The sequence below is a fragment of the Rhincodon typus genome, chromosome 35 (genome assembly GCF_021869965.1).
Source record: "Rhincodon typus isolate 14 chromosome 35, sRhiTyp1.1, whole genome shotgun sequence".
NCBI classification, from domain to species: domain Eukaryota; kingdom Metazoa; phylum Chordata; class Chondrichthyes; order Orectolobiformes; family Rhincodontidae; genus Rhincodon; species Rhincodon typus.
Genome location: NC_063366.1, coordinates 16110690 through 16135057, shown reverse-complemented (window position 1 = coordinate 16135057; position 24368 = coordinate 16110690). Strand labels below are relative to the sequence as shown.

Genomic DNA, 24368 nt, shown 5'->3' with positions numbered 1-24368 from the left:
CAAGCTGGAGAGGGTTCAGTAGGGATTTACCAGGATGTTGCTGGGAATGGAGGGTTTGAGTTATAAGGAGAGGCTGGGACATTCTTTTTCACTGGACCGTAGGAGGTTGACAGATGACCTTATAGAGGTTTATAAAATAATGAGGGCTATAGATAGGGTGAATGACAGATCTCTTTTCTCTAGGGTGGGGATTTGAAGACTAGGGGACATATTTTTAAGGTGGGGAGAAAGATTAAAAAAAGTCATGGGGCACAATTTGTTCACCCAGAAAGTGGTTCATGTGTGGAATGAGTTTCCAGAAGAAGCAGTTACAGTTACAACGTTTAAAAAACATTTAGACAAGAAGTGTTTGGAGGGATAAGAGCTGTATGCAGGCAGGTGGGACTAGTTTAGCTTGGGATTGTGGTCAGCATGGATCGGTTGAATCAAAGGGTCTGTTTCCGTGCTGTATGAATCTATGACGAGGTTAGCCCTTTGCCTTCAATTTCCCAGAGAATGAAGACTGGATACTGTTAAACACGAGAGGGTGTAGAAAAGATTTAGAAGGACATTTCTGGGACTGGAACATTTGAGCTATGGGAAGAGGCCGAATAGGCTGGGGCTATTCCCTGGGGCACTGGAGGCTGAGGAATGACATTATAGAGGTTTATAAAATCATGAGGGGCATGGATAGGGTGAATAGCCAAGGTCTTTTTCCTAGAGTTGGAGTGTCCAAAACGTGAGGGCATAGGTCTAAGGTGAGAGGCAAAAGATTTTAAAAGGACGAGAGGGGTAACTTTTTCCCCCCACGCAGAGGGTGATGCATGTCTGGAACAAGCTGCTAGAGGGAGTGGAAGAGGCAGGTACCTTTCAAAAGGTGAAAGGTGAAAGTTCCTAACATCCCCACCATCCAAAACAATGATACTTTCCCCAAATTCACCCACCCCCGACTCCCGAGCCACCCCACCCCCACCAACGCCAGCATCAGATAAATAGCCTTCACCTTCCGAATGTTTCCCAGGTAGAGTAAGCCATCAGTCCACCGGGCCAACACATCCTGACCTTCCCACAGTTGTGTCTTGGCAGTGGCACGGCTCGCTCGCGCTCTCAGTTTGCTCGCTGTTGCCAAGGGGCTGTTTCTTTTGACCTTTGAACTTTTCCCCACAGGCCCACCCTCCATGGTCTTTGGCAGGAAGTGGGGTGGGCCGCTATCTAGGGGAAGAAGCAGAGATGAACAATGTCAGAAAGCAAAGGAAGAAACAAGGCTAGAGACACTTTGTGAGAGGAGGCCATGTCAAAAATACACCTGGGGGGGATTGACTAAAAAGGGCCACAACTATTGGCCTCGCTCACTCTGATTAAAACGTGACTCCAGATCCACAGCAACATTAACTGACCTCTGCAAGTGGACTGGGCCATTCAATTTCAAAGGCAACCGGGAATGGGCTACAAACCCTGCTATCGCTGGCCATGCCCTCATCCCATGGAAGACTAAAGTAAACTTTACGCACAAACAGTACGGGCTGATGTTGTGCCAATTTAATGCAAACTTGCTGAGCGAGGGATGTTCCGAGGAAAGAGTCACTGGACCCGAAACGTTAACTTTGATTTCTCGTCACAGATGCTGCCAGACCTGCCGAGCCTTTCCAGCAACTTCTGTTTTTATTTCTGACTTGCAGCATCCGCAGTTCTTTGGGTTTTTAGCAAGAAAAATAAAACCACCCCACGAAGAAAATGGTCAAACTCCCAGGGTCATCCAAAAACACAAACAATACAGGCACACAATGACGTCTAATACAGCTCCCTTACCCAATCTGGTCACGGGCTGTGGTATTCAGTGATAAATGGCTCTAGTCTTGTTTTTGTAAAACTTGGTTCATTCCACACAGAATGAGTAGTGAATCATTAAACAGATAAAAACACAAATATTTTACCCGTTACATCCGGTTCTCCATTCTACTGCTGCTTAAGGCATGGGGAAAATCAAGGTTCGCATCTATATAGCACCTTTCCTGACGACAGGATATTTTTACAGTTGGAGTAAGACTTGCAAAGGTTTATGCATAGCCATTTCCCACAAACACAACAGGCTGATCCGTTTCTCAGGATGTTGACTGAGGATCACTTATTGGCCACGATGCGAGGGGGAATTGCCCAGCTCCTCCTCGAAGGAAAGTCAGGGGATGATTTACGTTCAACCAAGGGGACAGACCCCACTGCATACGCCCCATCGAACTGTTCCCAGGGACAGCACAGGGTTAGATATGGGTACAGCTCCCTCTGCACATGCCCCTTCAAATACTCCCAGGGCCAGGCCAGCACGGGGTTAGATTCAGAGTCAAGCTACCTCTACATTGTCCCCAAACATTCCCTGGGCTGGGATGGCATTAAACTTCCTCTACACTATCCCAATGTGTCTTCATCCAACGACAGAACACTGCTCTACTCCACACAATAGGTTTCTTCCATACAGAAATGGGACATCATCTTAATAGGGTTTGTACAGACCTTGACATCTGGTTCTGACAATTATTACATGATTATAAGTTATTTCTAACGGAACACCGCAAGGGGGGGAGCTACAGAGTTGTTTGTTCGGTGAAATCGCTTCGACACCTTTGACCTACAGGAGTCCTAGACCAGCTCGACCCCACGGCCACCTCACTCTGCCCTCACTGCCTCTGCCAAGCTTTCAGTCGACTGCCTGTCTCCTTCCTCCATCTCCTCAAGTGCCTCCTCCAACAGGGTCTCCTGAGGTAAGGGTCAAACCTTACACCCCGCCCACCCCCGCAAATCAGCTGCTCACCACTGTCAACGTTCCTCAGCGACAGTGGAGATTCGATTTTAACAGAACTCCTCCAGGGCTGAGGGACTTCAGCTTCCTGGGGCGACTCTCCATTCAGCAGAGGTGGCCAACAGGAGATTGAGGAAAGGCACTCAGAACATTGTGGCAACGTGGTTTTCTGACACAGTAGAACCAGGAAGGGGGTGAGGATGGGGAGTGAAATCTGTTTGCAGTGGCAGGGGACAGTAACCAGACGGCACAGACTGAAGGTGACTTGCACGCAAACCAAACGAGGATTTCTCGCCCTCCCTTCGGTGAGTTTCTGTGGTCGGGGATGCACAGTCCAAACAGAGATCCAAATTGTATTTCTCGTAAGACAATTGTGTACATACGGAATGGGAAAAGGGTGGAGTCAGAAAATGCAGGGTGATGGGGAAAGAGCAACGGAGAGGGTCAGAGGTGTGTGTGTGAGAGAGCGCGAGAGCGAGCGCGATTAATTGGGCAGGTTATGCAAAACGTTGGGCCAAATGGCCTCTTGCGCTGCACAATTCTCTGGTGCACTGTGTGAGAATTTAACGTTCAGTCAGTGACATGTGATTGCACAACATGCCAACTGACAACAGGACACTCACATTGAGCTGGGGATCCACTGGGTTAAAAAAGGGGATCCGCTCGAGGTCGAATGAGGTCTTGTCTTCCCTCAGGTTGGCATCTAGCAGCAACTTTCCTGCAGGGTACGCAGTGCGGATCTTGGTACAGCGGGTACATTACGTGGTACAAACACGGACGTCCTCAGAGCTGTGGAGAGTAAACAAGATCAATAAACAAAGTGGGAGTGTAGTGAGAGTGAGACAGACAGGGAGGGAGGGCGGGCGAGAGAGAGGGAGGTGTACCTATACGCTCCAGCATATGACTTCCAATTCACAACTTACATTCAACTGACTGTGATAATCTAAATTCTGGGCTCCACGTTAAGTAAAGAGGGGGACCGGAGAAAGTGCACGAGAAAGATTTACAAAAAAAAAACCACAGCAAGGCAGCATGATTAGGACGATAAAATTATCAACGAAGACAGAACGAGCCAGGGCTCTAGAACGGGAGATGGCTTGAGGGGGCGACCTACTAGGCAGCACCTTTTCTCCTCGTCCTGAGCCCATTTTAAATTTCCGACTGTTGTGATAACTTTGACGGATGGCCATTGCCCCTTCAGAGCTAGTGGCACCACAATCTCAGCTTGGGGGTCCTGAGACCCCCAGCTCCCTTCCTCCCACTCTGGGAAGCCCCTCGAATACAGCCCTCTGATCGTAGGGAAAGGTTTGTTCAGGCAAGCTTTTGCTGAGACGACTTTCCAGTGGGGTGGCTAGGAAAGGGGCATGGTGAACCGCTGATAAATCCAATTGGGCATTCCGGAGAAATTTCCTGACCCGGAGGAGGGAGGGGGAAATCTGGAATTGGCCACGATAAAGGGAGTGGTATCCCAGAGAGATTTCAGCATTGCCGAGGCAGGGAAGAAGAGAAGCTGCTGATGTACGGAAGTGAGGGAGTCGGTTTGCATCAACCACATCAGTGGGCACAAGGTTCTGTATAATTCCAGGTAAGCTGGGAGCATCTGGGAGATAAATGAACCTATTTCATTGGTAGACAGGAAACACAGGCAAGTCATATGCAATGATGCACTTACGACAGCAGAAAATACACAAGGTGCTTGCCTTCGAGTCTTGCTGATTTAAAGACACGATGACAGGCAGACACAGAGCTGACTGACGGACGCCAAGTGGATTATTGTCAGAAGACTTCCCCTCTTGACCTATCCATTCAGAGATTGTCCATCATGTGCTCTTTCTGTCACATACCACTAAAACCATTAATGTGGCAACACTGCACCACATTTACTCCACTCTCACTGGAACCTGCCCTTGTCTGGGCGGCACTTGAAAAGGGTGCACCCACAGAAGACCCCTCCCCCACCCCACCAACTATCCCCAGGTGACCCAATGCCAGCAACCTAAAAATGTGGAGGCCATCGCACAAGGGAACAGCCCAGATCCACTCGCACATGACACAACCAGACCAGCTCCCCACCACCAACACCACCCCCCACCAAGATCTCCACACATACACACAGCATGGTGGTACTGTCACTGGATTAGCATCTAGAGACTCAGGTTTGAATCCCACCGCAGTGGACCTTGAATTCAATTTTTAAAATTTGAAATTACAAAGTCTAACAATGACCACTCTTGAACGTGATAAGAATCCCTCTAGTTCACTTATGTCCTTGAATGATGGAAATCTGCCTTCCTTTTACCTGCACTGCTCTACACATGACTCCAGTCTCAGGGATCATTGAGCAGCGAAGCAGACTCAATGGGCTGATTGGCCTCGTTATGCTCCTACATCTTACGGTCAATGAGGTTGACTCTTAATTCTCTCCGAGACGGCCCTGCAAGCCACTCAGTCGTGTCAACTGAGGAAACATCTCTAAACAGGAGTCAAACTGGACAGACCACGTGGCATCAACCTAGAAACAGAGAACAACATTGGGGAAGGATCAGCCCTGCCGACCCTGCAAAATCCTCCTTACTGACATGTGGGAGCTAGAGCCAAGACTGGGAGAGCTGTCTTCCAGACTAGTCAAGCAACAGCCTGACACTGTCTGTAAGGTACTGTTCCATGAGTATGATTTTGTCCCAGACACCATCACCAGGACAGACCCAGCCGTGGGACACAGTCGGGAGGGAGTCCTCAACATCAACTCTGGACCCCAAGAGGTCTCATTGCATCAGCTCAAACAAGAAACCTCCTGCTGATTACCATGTATTGTCCTCCCTCAGCTGATGAATCAGTACTTCTCCAGGTTGGAGGAAGCAATGAAGTGGACAGAGGATTTCAATGGCCACCACCAAGTGTTACTCGGCAGTGGTACTACTGATCGAGCTGGTTGGGTCCTAAAGGCCATAGCTGCTAGACTGGGTCTGCAGCAGGTGGTGAGGGAACAATGTACTTGACCATTATTAACATTACATGCCATCTGCCTATCTTTGTCCACTCACTCAACCTCTCCATATCCATCTGCGAATTCTGGGTCTCCTTCACTTTCCTACCTACCTTTGTATCATGTGTACTTAGTGACCATGCCTCCACTCCCTGCATCAAAATCATTCATAGAAAATCGAAAACATGGAGGCTCCACGGAACGCCACTCATCGCAAGGTGCCAATCAACCAAGGACTCGTTTCTGCTACTCTGTTTTCTGCCAGCAAGCCAATCCTCCATCTATACCAACATGTTACCCGACACACACAGGACAATTTTGGTGCATGTCCGCAATGCCACCTGGGAGTTGGTATACACTGCTACCGCTGTGGGTGATGGAATACTCCCTGGACGAGAGTGAAGCTCCAACAACACTCAAGAAACTTGACACCATCCAGGACAAAGCAGCCTGCTTGATTGGCACTACATCCACATGAGCTTTTAGTTTCTGTGATAACTTTTGATATGGCAGCTTTTTAAATGTCTCTGGATATCCAAGTACATTACATCTACAAAATCCCTTTATTTATTATTCATATTCACCAGGGAATGTGGGTGTCGCTGGCTAGACCAGTATTTATTGGCCATCCCTAGTTGCAGTCTACCTGCTGTGGGTTGACCCACAATGCCCTTTGGGAGGAAATTCCAGGATTTTGACGCAGCAACATTTTAGGAACGGCAATATATTTCCAAGTCAGGACAGTGAGTGGCTTGGAGGGGAACTTGCAGGGGTTGGTGTTCCCATGTATCTGCTGCCCTTGTCCTTTTGGATAGAAGGTGCTGTCTGAGGATCTTTGGTGAATTTCTACAGCGGATCTTGTAGATAATACACACTGCTGCTACTGAGGGTCTGTGGAGGAGGGAGTGGATGTAGTGCCAATCAAGCAGGCTGCTTTGTCCTGGATGGTGTCAAGCTTGAGTGTTGTTGAAGCTTCACTCTCGTCCAGGGAGTATTCCATCACCCACAGCGGTAGCAGTGTATACCAACTCCAGGTGGCATTGCAGACATGCACCAAAATTCTCCTGTGGGTGTAGGGGTGCGTGCAAGTGTGCGTATCTACATCCGTGAGAGTGGGTCTGAGGTGGGTGTCTCTCCCTGACTCCCCTGTGGGTCCAGCCCATTGCTTCCCTTCCACCCAAGCCGAGGAGGAAAGGTTGGTGCTGGCTGACAGACTCATCGCCCGAAAATAACTCCACAGCAAATCAGAGACAGAACAGGATGGTCACTCCAGAAAACTGGAAGAGGTAAGGAGTCAGACTAGCCATCATCGCAGCGGACGGGAATCTCATTGGAAACCAGGGCGAATCTGTGTTTATCCCAGCAAGCTGTCGACGGCCTCCCCACTTTATATAGAGAAAGGAGTCAGGTAGTGACCCACTGCACGGCACTATGAGGGAAACAACTGAACGCAGAGGGAGAGATGAATTCCGCGTACGTGACTGGCTCTGGTTGGTGCAAGAGGGCTGGGGTGTGGCAGGGGGGAGCGGGGATGCTGGGGGAGGAATATGGCTGACCGACAGAGTCAGACAGAGGGTTGAACAGCACGGTTGGGGGTGGGTGCGCGTGAGCAGGCTAGTCCAGGGCCTGGGGCCCAGGCAGCTGAAGATACAGTCGCCCTTCGGCAGAGGGGTGTCTAACATTGCGGAGGCTACAGAGGCCAGAATCAAGGGAGGTTGGAGACCGGTCCGCACGCATTCGAGTAGAATACAGAGACCTCTCCCCTCAAAAGGGCGAGCCCCTTCATAAATTAGAGTGGGTCTCAATAAGAATCCCCACTCGACAACAAAGTGGGCTGTCTCCAATTCTCCAGTGTCCCCTACCGGATGTGGGGGGGGAAGAAAGGGGGCAAAATTCCCTCTGAAAGACACAGGGTCAAGCTGACAGTAAGATACACAAACCTGTTCATGGAGGAAACACAGCTCTGGAAGTAGAGGCAGTGGGTGAGAAAGAGTGGGGGGACGGTCAGCTCTCCCACACTGGTTAATACCAGGGGCATTCATCATCTCTGCCAAGGCAGCATTGCCCACCATCAAGTTTGCCTTCCAGCTCGCTCGCTCTCTGGGCTGTTCCAGTCAAGTAAGGACAGAAGTTCCTATCGCTTTACTCCAGCTGGTGTGCAGACACTTCCGACGATCCCACGCCACAACATGTCAGGGCACAACAGCAAATGTAACAGAACTAATTACCACTTAGGAAGTCCAGAGGCAGCACCTTTCCACAACCAACACCCAGCCACAGATACAACCTCACAGCGACAATGAAACAGGAACTGGAGGAGGATGCCATTCAACACACTCCCAAACCTCAACCACCACATCCCCATTGAATTATATCACATTGTGAACCCTCTGTAACATTTCTCCCCCTCCCTGTCCTCACCTTACGAAAACCTGCCACTCTCAAGCCTTTTCGGTGGGCATTCCAAATTACTGACACCTTTTACGTCCAGGCGTGGCTCCAGGTTTTACTCCTGAACAGTCCGGCACTAATTTTCAGGCTGTCCTTCAGCCCCCCACCCACCTCCTGTCTCGTTCCAGGCTCCATCCCACTCCAGTCCCACCAGAGGAAGCAGGTTCTCCAGAGCTGTGGCCGTTAAAACTTCCCAATCGCCAGATAGCCCTCAACCAGCTACACACACACACACAAAATCTATCATTGAATCTATTCCGCGCACACCCCACCTTCACGTAACCCCACCCTACCCCACCCCTGGTCAATAAATCCTCCCTCCCAGTACTGCACACATTACCCCAGACGAAGCCCAATCAAGGCTCTCTTCCCCTGGAATCATCACTCCCCCCGTCCCACCAACAACCACTGCCCCCCCACCACCCCACAACTTTGTGGCCTCCCCCTGACCTGAGATAAGCAGGTCAACGTCTCACTAATCTTCCCGAATTCTTTCCGGGCCAAGTTAATCCAGGCTCTTCCTCCCCAGGTTAAGGTTTCCTGCTGCTCCAGTAGAGAAGGGAGTTCAGATGTTGTTGCACTGCAGCCTATTTCAACAGTCGCTCCATTTGTATAGTGCCTTTAACATGGGAAATAGGAGCAGGCCATTCAGCCCCTGGAGCCTGATCCACTATTCAACACGACAGTATCTAATCAAGGCCTCACATACCCATATCCACTGATACCTTTAACATCTAAAAATCTGTCAATTTCTGCCGCAGACATACTCAATAATTGCATTACCACAGCGCTCTGGCAGAAAGATTCCAAAGATTCACTATATTCTATGATATTCTACTCTCCAAGTGTAGACACTCCTCATCTCGGTCCAGAATGGACAACATTTATTCTAAAAGTGTGGCCCCCTGGTTCTGGGGTCTTTCTCTCAGATTTTAAGGAGTAGTTCAAGAATCATAAGTGTGGAAGCAGGCCATTCGGCCCATGAAGTCCACACCTACTTTCTAAAGAACATCCCACCCTATCCCCATACCCTTGCATTTCCCACGGCTAACCCACCTAGCTGGCACATCCCTGAACACTATGGGCAATTTTGCATGGCCAATCCACCTAACCTGCACACTCTTGGACTGTGGGAGAAAACCCATGCAGACATGGGAAGAACGTGCAAACTTCACACAGTCAGCAGAGATTGGAATTGAACCCGGGACCCTGGCACTGTGAGGCAGCAGTGCTAACCACTGAGCCACTGTGCCACCCCAAGAAGACAATATAAAGAGGTCTAAGAGCGTGGGGACTAGGTAGCTGAATATAAGGAAACAGATGATGTTTAAAGTCAACCATTTTAACAAGAAATCATAATGGAGGAGGGTCTAGGGGCTGGAGGGGATTACAGTGATAGGGAGGGGCAAGGCCAATGAAGAATTTTAAAATGTGGAAGGGAATTGTAAAATCTGGATTTTACTTGACTGCCCCCTCGTGTAGGTCAGTGAGCACAGACACGAGGGAGCTTCAGGACTGGTTATTGAAAACAAATCATCAAACCCATTCCTTCACAGAAAAACTGTGACTGCTATTCACAATGATCGTGAGGCAACACTTACTGTGTTCAACTTTGGTTAAGGGATACAGAAATAATTAAATATTCAGGCCTGGATCAACGTAATTAGGACAGGGTCCAGCTCCACTGCAGCCCACGAGGAGACTGAAAGGAAACAGGACAGGAACCAATCAACCCAGGAGTTTAATTGCCTGTAAAGTGTAACAAGGAGAGGGCCAAAGAAGCAGGGCTCCTCCACTGTCCCATCAAACACAGTCACACACAGAGTAAGACTCCTCTCTACATTGCCCCCAACAATCACTCCCAAGGCAGACTGCAGCATGGGGACAGATATGGAACAAAGCCTCTCTGCATTGTCTGGATCGAACACTCCTAGGACAGGGATTGCACAGGGTTAGATACAGAGTAAAACTCTCTCTATACTGTCCCCATCCAGCCAGCCCAGGACAGGGACAGCGCGGGGTTAGATACAGAGTAAAAGGTCCCTCTTCCTTGTCACTGCACAGAATACTGAAGATGTGCCAAGAATCATGCATCGAACATATTAGAACTAGTCCCCTCCAGATGACTGAATCACTTTTAACACTAATAAATTTTGAACAAGTGAACGATCCGAATTAATTACTGACACTAATACAGCAAAGCAGGAATGGGGCATCACGCAACTTGAACCATCAGATATTTTCACAGCAAGGCCTGGCATTTACAATTAAACAGCTCAATGACCAATCAAATCAACATGTCTTTGTCATCATTTATCTCAAACAGCTAAAATGTCTTAAAGTTTTCTTTTTCAGCTCAGCCTTACAAGATGGCTAACTGATTACAAGCAGATGTATAAGGGGATTGGCTCAGAAGCAAAGTGTACAGTATCTCTAAATGGATGGGAGTTAGGTTTGACAAATATTAATTGGTATTGATAAATTAAACTTAAACTAAGTCAGGATGGTGAATCCACAGAATATCAATAGCTTTACCCAATAATATATTAAGAACTGTGTACACTTTCTGCCTTTTATTTCTATGTACAGGCATCCACAAACTCTTAAATGCATACCTGTAATACGAATTGTCTATGCTAAACTGCCCTTTCCTCTATTTCTTCTAAGAATGGGAGGCACCTTCCCACACCATATTCTACCAATTTCAAGGTTAAAACCTTTCAATTAGCCTTTTATAGACTCCCCCCTTGGGTATGGGTGTCACTCACTGGTAACATTTATTGCCCTTCCAAATTGCCCTCAAGGTGGTGAGCTGCCTTCTTGACCCACTGCAGTCCATGTGCTGTCGGCAGATCCACTATACTGTGAGGGAGGGAATTCCATGATTTTGATGGAACAGCGATATATTTCTAAGTCAGGATGGAGAGTGGCTTGGAGGGGAACTTGAAGGTGGCAGTGTTCCCATGTATCCACTGCCCTTGTCCTTCTCGAAGGTAAAGGTCACTGAATTTGCAACATGCCCGCAAAGGAGATTTGACAATGCATCTTGTCGGCGGCACACATTTCCTCCACTTTGCCCTGGAAGTGGAGGGAGCGGATGCTTGTGGATGTGGTGCCAATTAAGCGGGGGCTGCTGTTTCCTGGATTGGTGTCGAGCTTCTGAGTGTTGTTGGAGCTGCACCCATCCAGGCAAGTGGGGAGTATTCCATCATACTCCTGACTTGCAAGTCTTAAACTCTTGTCTCACTGCCTTTTGGCGGTGGGAAGGAGGGGGAGGGGGAGTGAGGGGGTGTCGAATTTCCACCATCCATTGAAAAATTGCCCCCTTATGTGCTGGACTCCCGACTCTACTCACCCTGATCATTTTCAACGCTCCGAGTAGGATGCTGCTTAACTTCCTGTGTCGAAGGGAACGCACACATACTTTGCAAGCTGTCCACAGAGCTTAACCCTTGCAGACCCAGCATCAAACCAGTTGATTCTATGCTGCATACCCTCTCTGAGGCCTGTGTACACCCTATATCCTTTTTGAATTGCAACGAGCAGCGCTGGCTGGCCACAGTATCTGAAAGTGAGTGTGTGTGTGTGTTTTGGGGGAGGGGTGGTGGTGTCTCTATTCAAGTCTTCAAATGCAAATCAAAACAACGAGGTGGGCACCCCAGTCCAAGACCTTTCCCTTCCAAAGGCACTGAGCTGCATAACACACATTCAAAGCGAGAGGCAGGTGGGCGTGTGCCTTGTGGCTGTTCTGCAGAAGGTATCAACCCCCTTTCCCTTATGAGGGCCTGAGCGGATTGCTGAAGCAAACTCAACGGGGAGGGGAGAACGTACAGTATGAAAAACCTCAGCATCCTTCCACCTCTCCCCCACCCCCCACCAACTCCTCCCTAACACAACATGCTGCGAGAGAGAGAGAGAGAATTAATTAGGAACAGGCTTGCTCCTGTATGACACACACGTAGGGTAAGAGGGAATGATGTGGGTGGAACGTAGCATACTTTTGGCGGTACAGACTCAGACGGGCCGAAGGGCCGCTTACTGAACTGTCTGATTCCATCGGCCCCAAATCTGCCCTCGCCAGTGACTTGACGATCCCCGAGGAAATCAGACATTCCGCTGGAGACGAGAGGAAATGATACAACATTTTACTGTTCCGCAGATCTAGCGATTTTAATGTGTGTCCCCCCTCACGTCTGCTGAAATTAACCTCTCCCTCCTGCTCCCATTTTTTTTGCACACCGACTATTTTTTATCTCGTTCTCTGTTTGTAAAGGTGAACGGGTGGGGGGATTTGGGAAGGGAAGGGTCATGTATGAGGGAGAGTGTTGAGAAACTGACCCCCAGTTGCTTACACATAACAGGGCATGTTGCTGCAGTTTTCTCTCTCCCTCTGGCCCAGCGGAGGAAGTTACAAAAAAAAATTGCACAGAGGGCTTGATCCTGCCGTTTCTCTGGGGCATATTTTTCCTTTTTTTTAAACCTCCCCAAGACGATAGGATCCCACCCTATCCCTCCCCGCTATCTGTTACAGTAAACACTCACCTGCAGCAGCTGGGTCCACACCCAGTATGGACTGCGGGAGTTTCTCTCCTGGAACAGTCTCTGTGTGTGTGTGTGTGCACTTGGCTCATTCACAGTGAGGTTTTCAACTCAGATAAACACATACAACACGTCTCCAACAGCTCTGCCAGTCGCCATCTTCCTGTGACGCAGACTACAGCTAATTTCGGTCCACGGATTGAAATTCAATCGGGGTGTGTGTGTGTGTGAGAGAGAGAGAGAGACAGGGAGAAATTGTGTAAACAAGTGCGCGTTATGTTCGCCACACATTTAATAGGGTTCATATCTTCCGCCCTGTTGACAGCAGCATGATTGAGTTATATAACACCCAGTAGGAGTACAATAAATAATCAGGGCTGATTTATTTTACAAAATAATAAAAACACATGCTCCTCAGAAACCGTTTAGAACCACTCTATATTGCAGACTGCACACAACTTTGTGGGATTTGCATTTCGTTCGCCAGGGAAGAAAGGATTAGTGATGAGGCTGAATGGGTTGAAAGAACTTGACTTCGGTGCAACATTTCCCAGCCCTACCCCTACCCCACCCCGTCTCTAGGGCACTTAGTTGAATTCTGAGATTTCTCTCCCCTAGCCTCATAAATGCTTCAGCTTTGAGAGTGGAGTGTTAACCTGTTTTGTAAAGATCGTGAACTTATCGAGACGGGGCTTTGTCGGGCATGTCTACTGAATTTTCTTTTGCTTTGAAAGTCCGCCCGTGCACGGGAAGATCCCACAGGCAGAAAGTGAAGACGGCGTTGAGTACTTTGCAACATTTTATGTGAATGGACGGCATAGGGGCGGGGGGAATTTATAAGGTGACGAGGAAAAGGTGGGAAAGCTGTTTGGCATTTCTATCAAAGAGCTAGTACAGGCACGATGGCCCGAACAGCCACTTTAATCGTTCTAACGATGGGTCACTGACCACGAAACGTTAGCTCGACTTTCTCTCTCTTTCTACAGATGCTGCCCGACCTTCTGCGTTTCTCAGCCATTTTCTGTTTTTTTTCAGATGTCCAGCATATTTGTTTTAGTTTATCTCCCCAACCCTAGTTCTTCTTTTGCAAAACGCTTTAAATCCGTGCCCTCTCGTTCCTGACGCTTTCAACAGTTCTGGGTCCTATCCAGATTATGAGAACCTCTCTCAGATGCCCCCTTTTAGCCTTCTTGCAGAGAACAGCCCCAAACTCTATTTTAAAAGGAGTCAAAAAAGATAACTATAGGCCAGTGACCTTAAGCTCTGTTCTTGGGAAAATGTTAGAGGCTCTTGTAAGGATGTAATTACAGAGCATTTAGAAATGTATAACGTGATCAAGCAGAGTCAACATTGCTTCAGGGGGAAATCATGCCTAACAATTTTTTTAGAATTCTTTGAGGAAGTAACAAGCAGGATTGATAAAAGGGAAACAGTGGATGTCATACATTTGGATTTACAGAACATGTTTGATGAGCTGCCACACATTGGGCTACTAAATAACTGTCCATGGTGTGGAGAAGATATATTAGCATTGATAGAGGATTGGCTAACTAGGAGAGGTCAGAGAGTTGGGATAAGGTAGGGAATTTTCAGGATGGTAAACTCTAAATAGTGGTGTGCCACAGGGATCAGTGCTGGGGCCACAATTATTTACAATATGTATAAATGACTTGGATGAGCAAAAGTACTATAGCCAAGTTTGCAGATGACACAAAAAATAGGTGAGAAGTTTGAAAATTGTTGAATTCAACTTTATTTATTTAATAAAAAATAAACCAGAGCAGGATCTGTGATCACTAAAGAGACGATGAAGTTGTTGGGTTGTCATCATAATCCAGCTGGTTCATTTGGCCTGCTGTGTTCATCCAGCTCTACACCTTGTTATCTCAGATTCTCCAGCATCTGCAGTTCCTACTATCTCTGGTTCATTCACACTGTTTACCCTGTTTGGTCTATATATAATCCCAGTCCTACGTCACTATCAATACCATCCCCTGCCCAAGCCCCCACCATGTTTGACTTTGAAACTGCTTCTGAAGTTCTCCAGTGAGGTTTATCAAATTCTCCTGCAAAGCAAAATGAAGCTTTACAGATGACCAGATAAAAAGTTCTCCCTTTTTTGTAATTGTGTTCTATGAACTATTAACAATACAGGGATCGCTCCATCAAACAGCAGGTAGGAGAGCAAGAGAGAGAAGGAGAACTGTGCTGGCTCTGGATCAGGAGTTGATCCTCTGTGGAGTATGCTCTTGTCAAATGTGTCTGGAATCTGAAGTCACAGGCCATTGACTGAGACGAAAGCCAAACATTTCGACATGAAGTTCTGACAGGATGAAAGTCTCCTTTGTCAACTGTGAAGGTTCTGCATGAAATGAATTCGGGCAATTGCTCAACCCAGTTACTAATGGGCAATGGGCCAAGGGACAAGCTGCCCCAAAGCTGCCAGGGTGTGAAAACCGTGGGAAATAGGCAGACGTCACACTGTTTTGGTGGAGTGGGATGGTTACAGAAAGACAGTGAGATTTGCCCTGCATCTAACCATGGTACTTAATGCCTGCACTGGAGAATTATCTCATTCTCCACCTCTGACAGGCATCAGCACTGTAGCCAAAAAGCACACACACCATGATGTCATTTTAAAAACCTCTTTCTGGAAAAGCGTTTCTAAGGAACAGGGTCTGGCAATGAAATGAACCCATGTTTGGAACAGGTAGAGCAATCACAAATTGGCAGGAATGAAGGAACCAAGGAACGATGTCAAAACAAGATGTGGTAATAGCTGGAGGAGAACCATATGCCCCTTGAACAACTTCCCTAACGGATGAAAGAGAACTCAAACCTGTACTGAATTGCTGGGGAAAAGAAAAATCCCTCAGACTGTTCAGAAGTGTATTAAAGCCATTTCTGAAGTCTGGACGTGTACTGGAGGAATCTTGGCCACCAGTTCACTCAGAAAATCATCAGTCTTTGGAGACAAACTACATGAAGGGACAGAAAATATTGGTGGGAGTTGCTCAGTGATCCCCCTGACAGCATTTGTCACATGGAAATCAGGAAATTAGATGTCCATGTAATATTGGTGGCTTTGGGGACTTTAAGTCTCACATTAAATGGAAAAGCTAAACTTGTATAAGCATGGAGGATGGGGTCAGGGAAAGTATGCAGGATAATACTGAGGTGTCCACTAGGAAATAGATTATTTTGGGTCAAGTATTTTGCAATGATAGGAGGTGTCATTAATAGTCTTGTAGTAATGAGGCATCCAGGGAATAAGTGACAATAATATGATAGAATTTCATAAAGATTTGAAGTAAATTAATTAAGTTTGGAATTAATATTTTCAATCCAAATGCAGAAAACCACCTATGGACGATGATATTGTGATGAAAGGTTTACAGTATACATTATCATTTTTGGAATTTGGATACTAAAATAGAAACAAAGGGATTTTGGTCAGTTCTTTGAAGACTTTTCTTTAAAGAAAAGGTTGGAAAGTCACTCTGGAACAGTGACCTAAATGCATTATTGCTGACAAAATATATGGTGCAGTCAAGTGTCTAACAGAACACCGATGGTGTTGTTATTGGAGAGGATGTTAATACTTCTGAGTTTCCCTTAGCATTCAGGAGAACTAGGCACCTCAGCAAGTATGTCCTCATCTGTGAAACCTCCAAGATGGAAAAACTTGTACAGCCATCTTTCAGTTATTAGGACTGAGAAAATTTAAGCCCTCAGAATGGTGAAATGTTCATACCAGTACACTTGGAAATAAATTGTGAAAATTGTGCAGTTTTTTTTTCTTCATTCATGGGAAGTAGGTGCCACTGGCACGGCCAGCAGTTATTGCCCATCACTGTTACATTGCGGTGGGTCTGGAGTCACACACAGGCCAGGTGGATAAGGATGTTAGATTTCCTTCCCTAAAGGACATTAGTGAACCAGATGGGTTTCTTTTTCCTGACAATTGATAATGGGTTTATGGTCATCATTAGACTTTTAATTCTGGATATTTTTTTTAAATTGAATTCAAATTCCTCCATCTGCCATGGTAAGATTCAAGCCCAGGTTCCCAGAACATTACCTTGGACTCTGATTAATATTCTAGCAATAATTCCACTAGGCAATCACATCTACCCAGAGAGGAAAAAAAGCTGGAAAGAATCAATTAAGCAGAAACTTAAAGAGTTGGGAGAGGAGGAAAATTTCTCTGGACTTGAGTCTCTAATGGGTCATGTAGCGAAATAGGTTGAGGCTTTGCTTTCGCTTCCAATTTCCACCCTGCTCTCACTTTCACCTGGTCCATCTCTGACTCCTCCCTTCCCTCCCTTCCCTTCCTCGACATTATTGTTTCCATTTCTGGGCTTAGGGTGGCCACCATATCCAATATAAACCCACCGACACCCACAGTTACCTTGACTATACAACCTCAGACACAGTTTCCTGTAAAGAACCTATTCCATTCTCCCAGTTTCTTCATCTCCATCGCATTTGTTCTGATGATGGCAATTTTGACAAGGGAGCTTCTGAAATGTCCACCTTCTTCCTCAATTGAGGATTCCCCAGCACTTTGTTGACAGGGCCCTCAGCTGGGTCCAATCCATCTCCCATACTACAGCCCTCACCCCCTCTCTTCCCTTCCGCAACAGCAATAGGGAACCCCTTGTACTCACCTATCACCTAGCACCCACCAGCATCCACATTCAGAAGATCATCAGACACCATTTCCACCACCTCCAGTGGGATGCCACCACCAGACACATATTGCCCTTCCCTCCCTTGTCAACCTTCCACAGGAACCATTCCCTCCGGGCCACTCTGGTCCACTCTTCCTTCACTCCCAACACCCCCTGACAGCCCACGACACCTTCCCCTGCCCCAGGTGTAACAGCTGCCCATTTACCTCCTCCCTCTTCAGTATCCAAGGACCCAAACTTACCTTCCAGGTGAAGCAGCAGTTTACCTGCACTTCCCATAATCTGCTCACAATGTGGTCTCCCCGATACTGGCGAAACGAAATGTAGACTGGGTGACTGTTTTGCAGAATATCTATGTTCTGTTCCGCAAAAATAACCCTGAGCTTCCAGTTGCCTGCCACTTTAACACACACCACCCTGTTCCCTGGCCAACATCCCTGTCTCAGGCTTGCCGCAGTGCTCCAGCAAATCACAGCACAAGCTGGAAGAACAGCACCTGATTTTCTGCTTGGGAACCCTGCAGCCTTCTGGACTCAATATCAAGTTCAATAACTTTAGGGCTTTAACTCTCCCATAGAACATAGAACATTACAGCGCAGTACAGGCCCTTCGGCCCTCGATGTTGCACCGACCTGTGAAACCAATCTGAAGCCCATCTAACCTAAACTATTCCATTATCATCCATATGTTTATCCAATGACCATTTAAATGCCCTTAAAGTGGGCGAGTCTACTATTTTTGCAGGCAGGGCATTCCACGCCCTTACTACTCTCTGAGTAAAGAACCTACCTCTGACATCTGTACTATATCTATCACCCCTCAATTTAAAGCTATGTCCCCTCGTGCTAGCCATCACCATCCGAGGAAAAAGGCTCCCACTGTCCACCCTATCTAATCCTCCCATGTTCTTGTCCCTAGTCCCACACACAGATCTTGTTATCACATAGTCTGCTATTATACACAACCCATTGTTAACCGCTAACAGTCCCCATTAACAGCTCTTCACCCTCCTAACCAGATCGTTATCCACTCCTTTGTGGATCCAACTGTTCTTCTCTCTCTTACCCCCTCCCCCCACCCTATCTTCTGCATATAAACCAACATTTTCCTAGCTACCATCAGTTCTGAGTAGGAGTCACCGGAGCCAAAACCTTAACTCTAATTTCTATCCACAGATGCTGCCAGACTTGCTGAGCTATTCCAGCAATTTCTGTTTTTGAAGCTTTGCTTTGCTGTTTAAGCTAAGATCTTTCTAAACTGTCTTCTAAGTCTAGAATTGCTTGGTTTGTATTTCCTTCCCTTCTGTGTAATAAACTTAAATTCCCAGACTTTCAAGATTATGATCAGGGAGTCCAGAGCCAGGGGTTACGGTCTAAGGATACAGGATAAGCCATTTAGGACAGAGATGCGGAGAAATATCTTCACCCAGAGAGTGGAATTCTCTGCAACAGAAAGCAGCTGAGATCAAAACATTGAATGTTTTCAAGAAGGGGACAGATATAGTTCCTAGGCATTAAGGGATTAGAGGGTATGGGGTATGGGGTGAAAGCAGGTGTAGAGTACTGAATGGGATGGTCAGCCATCATCATATTGAATAGTACCGCAGGCTCAAAGGGCTGAATGGCCTGCTTCTGTTTCTCTGGATAGACTAAACAGGGAATATCTATTCCTGCTTGTAAAAAGAACAAGATACATAAATTCAAAGTAATCTGCAAAAGAAGTGAGGAAAGCCTTTTTCACACAGTGAGAGGTTAGGGCATGGAATGCAGTGGAGGCAGGTTCAATTGCGGAATTCAAGAGGGCACTGCATGGTTATTTGGTTAAAACTGCTGTACAATGGCATGGGGGAGAAAAGCACGTTATTGACATTAGGTGGTGATGCTCAATTAATGAGCCAGTAGGCATGATGAGCTGAATGGAGTCTTTCTGTGCTGTAATAATTCAGTGATATCAGTTGTGAAAGAATATCTGCAGCTTCTTGTGAATATGTTTCAGTAGCTAACTACCACTCTAACTGACAGCAAAAAATAAACGTATGATCCATCAAGCCAGGTTTCATTCTGGGATCTGATTTGTCCACAGTTGTCATCATAGAGTTATATAGCATGGTAACAGACCCTTTGGTCCAACCAGTCCATGCTGACCATAATCCCAAACTAAACTGGTACCACCTGCCTGCTCCTGGCCAATGTCCCTCCAAACCTTTCCTATTCATGTACTTATCTAAATGTCTTTTAAATGTTGTAATTGTACCTGCATCCACCACTTCCTCAGGGAGTTCTTTCCACACATGACCCACCCTCTGTGTAAAAAAAATTGCCCCTCCTTTCTTTTTTAAATCTCTCTCCTCTCACCTTAAAACTTTGGCCCCTGGTCTTGAAATCCCCCACCCTAGAGAAAGGACAACCACCATTAACTCTATCTATATCCCTCATCGTTTTATAAACTTCTATAAGATTGCCTCTCAACCTCCTACGCTCCAGTGAAAAAAGTCCCAGCCTATCCAGCCTTTCTTTATAACTCAAGCCTTCCATACCCGACAACATCCTGATAAATCTCTTCTGAACCTCTCCAGATTAATAGTAACCTTCCTATAACAGGGCAACCAGAACTGAACACAGTATTCCAGAACAGGCCTCACCAATGTTCTGTACAACTTCAACATGACTTTCCAACTCCTATACTCAAAGGACTGAGCAATGAAGGCAAGTGTGCCAAATGCCTTTTTAACCACCCTGTCTATAAGTGATGCAAAGGCAATATCTAGCATTTAAAGGATTGATACGTTAGTTGGCACAAATTTAAATTCCTTTATGTATAAACCAACTCGCTTTGTTTACTCCTTTGCCAATTTAAAAGCTCCAAGTTGAATTCTGAACATTGAGAACAAAATTTCAGCCTGACCTGATTTCCCACTGCTACTGACCAAGTTCTCAGAGACTCCCCCACTCTGATCGTGCTCCAGTAGTATTCTTCCACTCTGAAACACCTCATCAGCCACACTTGAGATGCAACTGCTCAGTCAGCTTCCAGCTCCCTGCAATGACCTCACTCCCATCTGGAACATGTAGGATCCTTGGCAGATTCTCTGTCCCATCTGTTTCCTGGAACCTATGCTCATCTCCTGCATGTTCACAGCTGCAGTGTCACCAGACACTGAAAGTACGGAACGATGCAGTGCAGTGCACTCAGGCAACAGTGCTCCACTGTTTCCATTGGTGCTATCTGTGGGTCAGTGAGTAGCATCTTTCCTCTGACTCAAACCTGATTTGAGAGTTTTACACACACACACACACACGCACTTATGAAACAATTGAACTAATGCTCCTGTGCAGTTCTGAGGAAAAACACTGGGGTGCTGTCTTTTAACTTTGAAACATAGAAAAAAGGAACATAGTAGTGTGCTCTGCCTTTCAATATGATCATGTTGATTATCCAACTCAATACTCTATTCCCGCTTGTGCCCCATACCCTTTGAAACCTTTATTTCTAGAAACTATATCCAACTCCTTCTTGAAAACAATATATGTTTTGGCAGAGAATTCCACAGGCTCCCCAATCTCTAGATGAAGATATTTCTCCTCATCTCAGTCCTAAATGGCTTACTTTGTATCCCAAGACTGTGATCCCTGGTTATTGTCATTCGGAATATCTTCCTGTATTTGCCCTGTCTATTCTTGTTAGAATTTTATAGTTTTCTATGGGAATCTTCTCATCCTTCTAAACTGCAATGAACAGAGTCTTGATGGATCCAGTCTGTCTTCATATGTTCGTCTTGCCGGCCCAGGAATCAGTCTGGTAAACCTTTGTTGCACTCCCTCCATCACTAGAATATTGCTCCTCAGTTAAGGAGACCAAAGCCGCACGGTGTACTCCAAGTGTGGCCTCACCAAGGCCCTGTACAATTACAGCAAGATGTCCCTGTTCCTGTACTCGAATTCTCTTGTTGTGAAGGTCAACTCACCATTTGCCTTCTTCACTGCCTACTGCATCTGCAGTGTTTACCTTCAGCGACTGGTGCACAAGGACACCCAGGTCTCATTGCATCTTTCCCTTTCCCAAATGGCAGCAAGGGAATCCAAAACTGGAGGGCATGTTTTAATGTGAGAGAGGAAAGATATAAAAGGGACCTAAGGGGCAACCTTTTCATGCGTGTATGGAATGAGCTGCCAGAGGAAGTGGTGGGGGCTGGTACAATTACAACATTTCAAAGGCATCTGATGGGTCCAGGAATAGAAAGTGTTTAGAGGGTTATGGGCCAAATGCTGGCAAATGGGACTAGATTAATTTAGGATATCTAGTTGGCATGGATGAGTTGGACCGAAGCATCTGTTTCTATGCTTTATAATTCTATGACTTTATGACTCTATTCAGATTTTAGCCATCTTCCTATTTTTGATACCAAAGTGGATAAACTCACATTTATTCATATTATACTTCATCTGCCATGCTCTCGTCCACTCGCTCAATTTGTCCAAGTCACACTGAAGCATCTCTGTATCTTCGTCACAGCTCACCACCACCTCCTCCAAGCACCCCCACCCAGCTTTGTGTCATCTGCAAACCTGGAGACATTACATTTATTTCCCTCATCTGAACTGTTAATATACATTGAGAATGGCTGGGTTAGCTTTAGGGTTAGCACTGATCCCTATGGTACCCCACTGGTCACTGGTTACCACTTAGAATTGACTTGTTTATTCCTCTCTTTGTTGCCTGTCTGTCAACCAGTCCTGTAGTCTTCTCCGTGCACTACCTCCAATCTCATGTACTTTAAATTTCCACGCTATTTGGCTGGAGAAGTAAACCAAGATCCTACACTCTGTTATAAAACAAAGAATTGTGGAAGCTGGACATCTGGATCAAAGACAGAAAGGGGCTGTTCTGATGAAAGGTCACTGGACTTAAAAACATTAACTGTGTTTTTCTCTCTGTAGTTGCTGCTAAAGGAATCAGTTAGCTCAGTTGGCTGGACAACAGGTTTGCAATGCAGACAATACCAACAGTGTGTGTTTAATTCCTGCACTGGCTGTGGTTACTATGAAGGACATTATTTCCCCATCCCTCCCCTCACCTGGGGTGTGATAATAAAAACCAAAAGAACTGCGGATGCTGTAAATCAGGAACAAAAACAAAGTTGCTGGAAAAGCTCAGCAGGTCTGGCAGCGTCTGTGGAGGAGAAAACAGAGTTAACGTTTCGGGTCCGGTGACCCTTCCTCAGAAGGGGTGTGATAATCCTTGGGTAAAACCACCACCAGTTGTTCCCTCTAATGAGAGAGTAACCATTAGCAAGTTCTCCTTTTACCTTGCAGGTGCTGCCGACCTGTTCAGTTTCTACAGCATTTTCCGTCTTTGTTCCTGTCCTCTGTAAAAGATCCCAGGGCCACTACTTTGTAGGAGAGCAGGGAAATGATGCCTGGTGTCCTGCCCACTGTTTATTCTTCGGTCAGGAACTGAATATCCAGTCATTACCACATTGCTGTTTGTGGAAGCTGGCTGGGTGAAAACTACCTGCTGGTCTTGCCACATTACTACAGTGACTACATTTCAAAACTAATTCATTTTATGAAGCGTGCTGTGGGATGTCCTGACATCGTAAAAGCTATTTTCTAAATGTGAGATCTTATTCCGGTTCTGAGTGTGGCACGGTGGCCCAGTGATTAGCACTGCTGCCTCACAGTGCTAGGGACCTGGCTTTGATTCCATCCTCAGGTGACTGTCTGTGTGGATTTTGTGCATTCTCCCCGGGTCTTCATGGGTTTGCTCTGGTTTCCTCCCGCAGTCCAAAGATGTGCAGTTTAGGTGGATTGGACATGGGAAATTGCCCATAGTGTACAGGGATGTGCAGGTTAGGTGGCTTAGCCACAGGAAATGCAGGGTCACAGGCGTTGGGTGGGATGTTATTTGGACGGGCCAAATGGCCTGTTTCCATACTGTAGAGATTCTATGATTCCGAGGCAAAGTCTGAATCATTGACCATCTCTCTCTCTCTCTTCCTCCACAGATGCTGCCTTTATCGCTGAGTGTTTCAAACACTTCGGGCTTTTATTGTTCCTCTTGCTGCACAACGATTAAAAAAACCTGCAATGGTGGAGAAATCAGATCTGAAAACATGCAGTTGACTGTTTTTTTGCAGAGATGCCTGTAGCTGCTTTAGTCTCACAAGGCATTGTCTAGCCTTTGTTTTCTAAGCAAGCTGTTCAGTGATGTTATTACACATCTCGGGAAGGTGGTATTTGAACCTGAGCCTCCTGGTACAGAGGTAGGGACACTACCATTGTGCCACAGGAGCCCTTAGTATCTAGCTTCTATTTTGCAATGACAAACTGTCTGTGAGGGTAACACATCACAGCTTTCCCTGTATTATAATTCTTCATTGGAGATAGCTGAGCCTGAGTGCTTTGTACTTTTGGTATGAGTCTCGGGGCCCCTGCTTCAGAGATTTCAGGGCACAGAGGCCAGCCTGACACCCTCAGTGCTGCACTATCGGAAGTGCCGTCTTTCAGATGTGATGTGATTGCTGACATGGCAACTTGTGCAAAGAAGGGTGGGAGAAGTAGCAGTTAGCAGTTCCTACTATCTCTTGGGAGAATGTATTCCTACTTGGTGAGGTCAGTATTTAACATCCTCCCCAACCCCTCTCAATACCTCCCACCCACCAAACTGAAACCGGATGGTCTGATCGTAATCTCCTTGCTATTGGTAAACATGGTTTTGCATCACTTTTCTTACGTTACAATGACAACTGCACCGCAAAGTACTTCATTGGGTGCACAGTGCCTTGACACGTCCTGAGGCTGTGAAAGGCTGTGTGTGTGTGTGTGTGTGTGTGTGTGTGTGTGAGAGAGAGAGTGTGAGAGTGTGAGGGATTGTATATGTGTGTGTGTGTGTGTGAAAGATTGTATATGTGTGTGTGTGTGTGAAA

The 24368-nt window shown here is 46.5% G+C and overlaps 1 protein-coding gene and 1 long non-coding RNA gene across 5 annotated transcripts in view; one reads left to right on the top strand and one right to left on the bottom strand.

The window, feature by feature from the left end:
• Positions 1-12955, bottom strand: part of LOC109923518 (PHD finger protein 1-like) — a 44437-nt gene extending 31482 nt beyond the window's left edge. The window contains exons 1-4 of one of the 4 annotated variants that reach the window (XM_048616702.1): positions 12753-12955; positions 9812-9912; positions 3397-3562; positions 983-1191 (exon numbers count right to left, since the gene is read on the bottom strand). In XM_048616702.1, the coding sequence (XP_048472659.1) occupies positions 983-1159 (177 nt within the window). In that variant the 5' untranslated portion in view covers positions 1160-1191; positions 3397-3562; positions 9812-9912; positions 12753-12955. Of the gene's footprint in view, positions 1-982; positions 1192-3396; positions 3563-7699; positions 7723-9811; positions 9913-12752 lie in introns of those variants that run through there. The other 3 variants (XM_048616701.1, XM_048616704.1, XM_048616703.1) reach the window with 3 other exon arrangements.
• Positions 11554-23554, top strand: LOC125486988. The gene is made up of 2 exons (XR_007265542.1): positions 11554-11781; positions 23448-23554. It is a non-coding gene; the product is annotated as an uncharacterized LOC125486988 (long non-coding RNA).
• Positions 23555-24368: the final 814 nt, after the last annotated feature.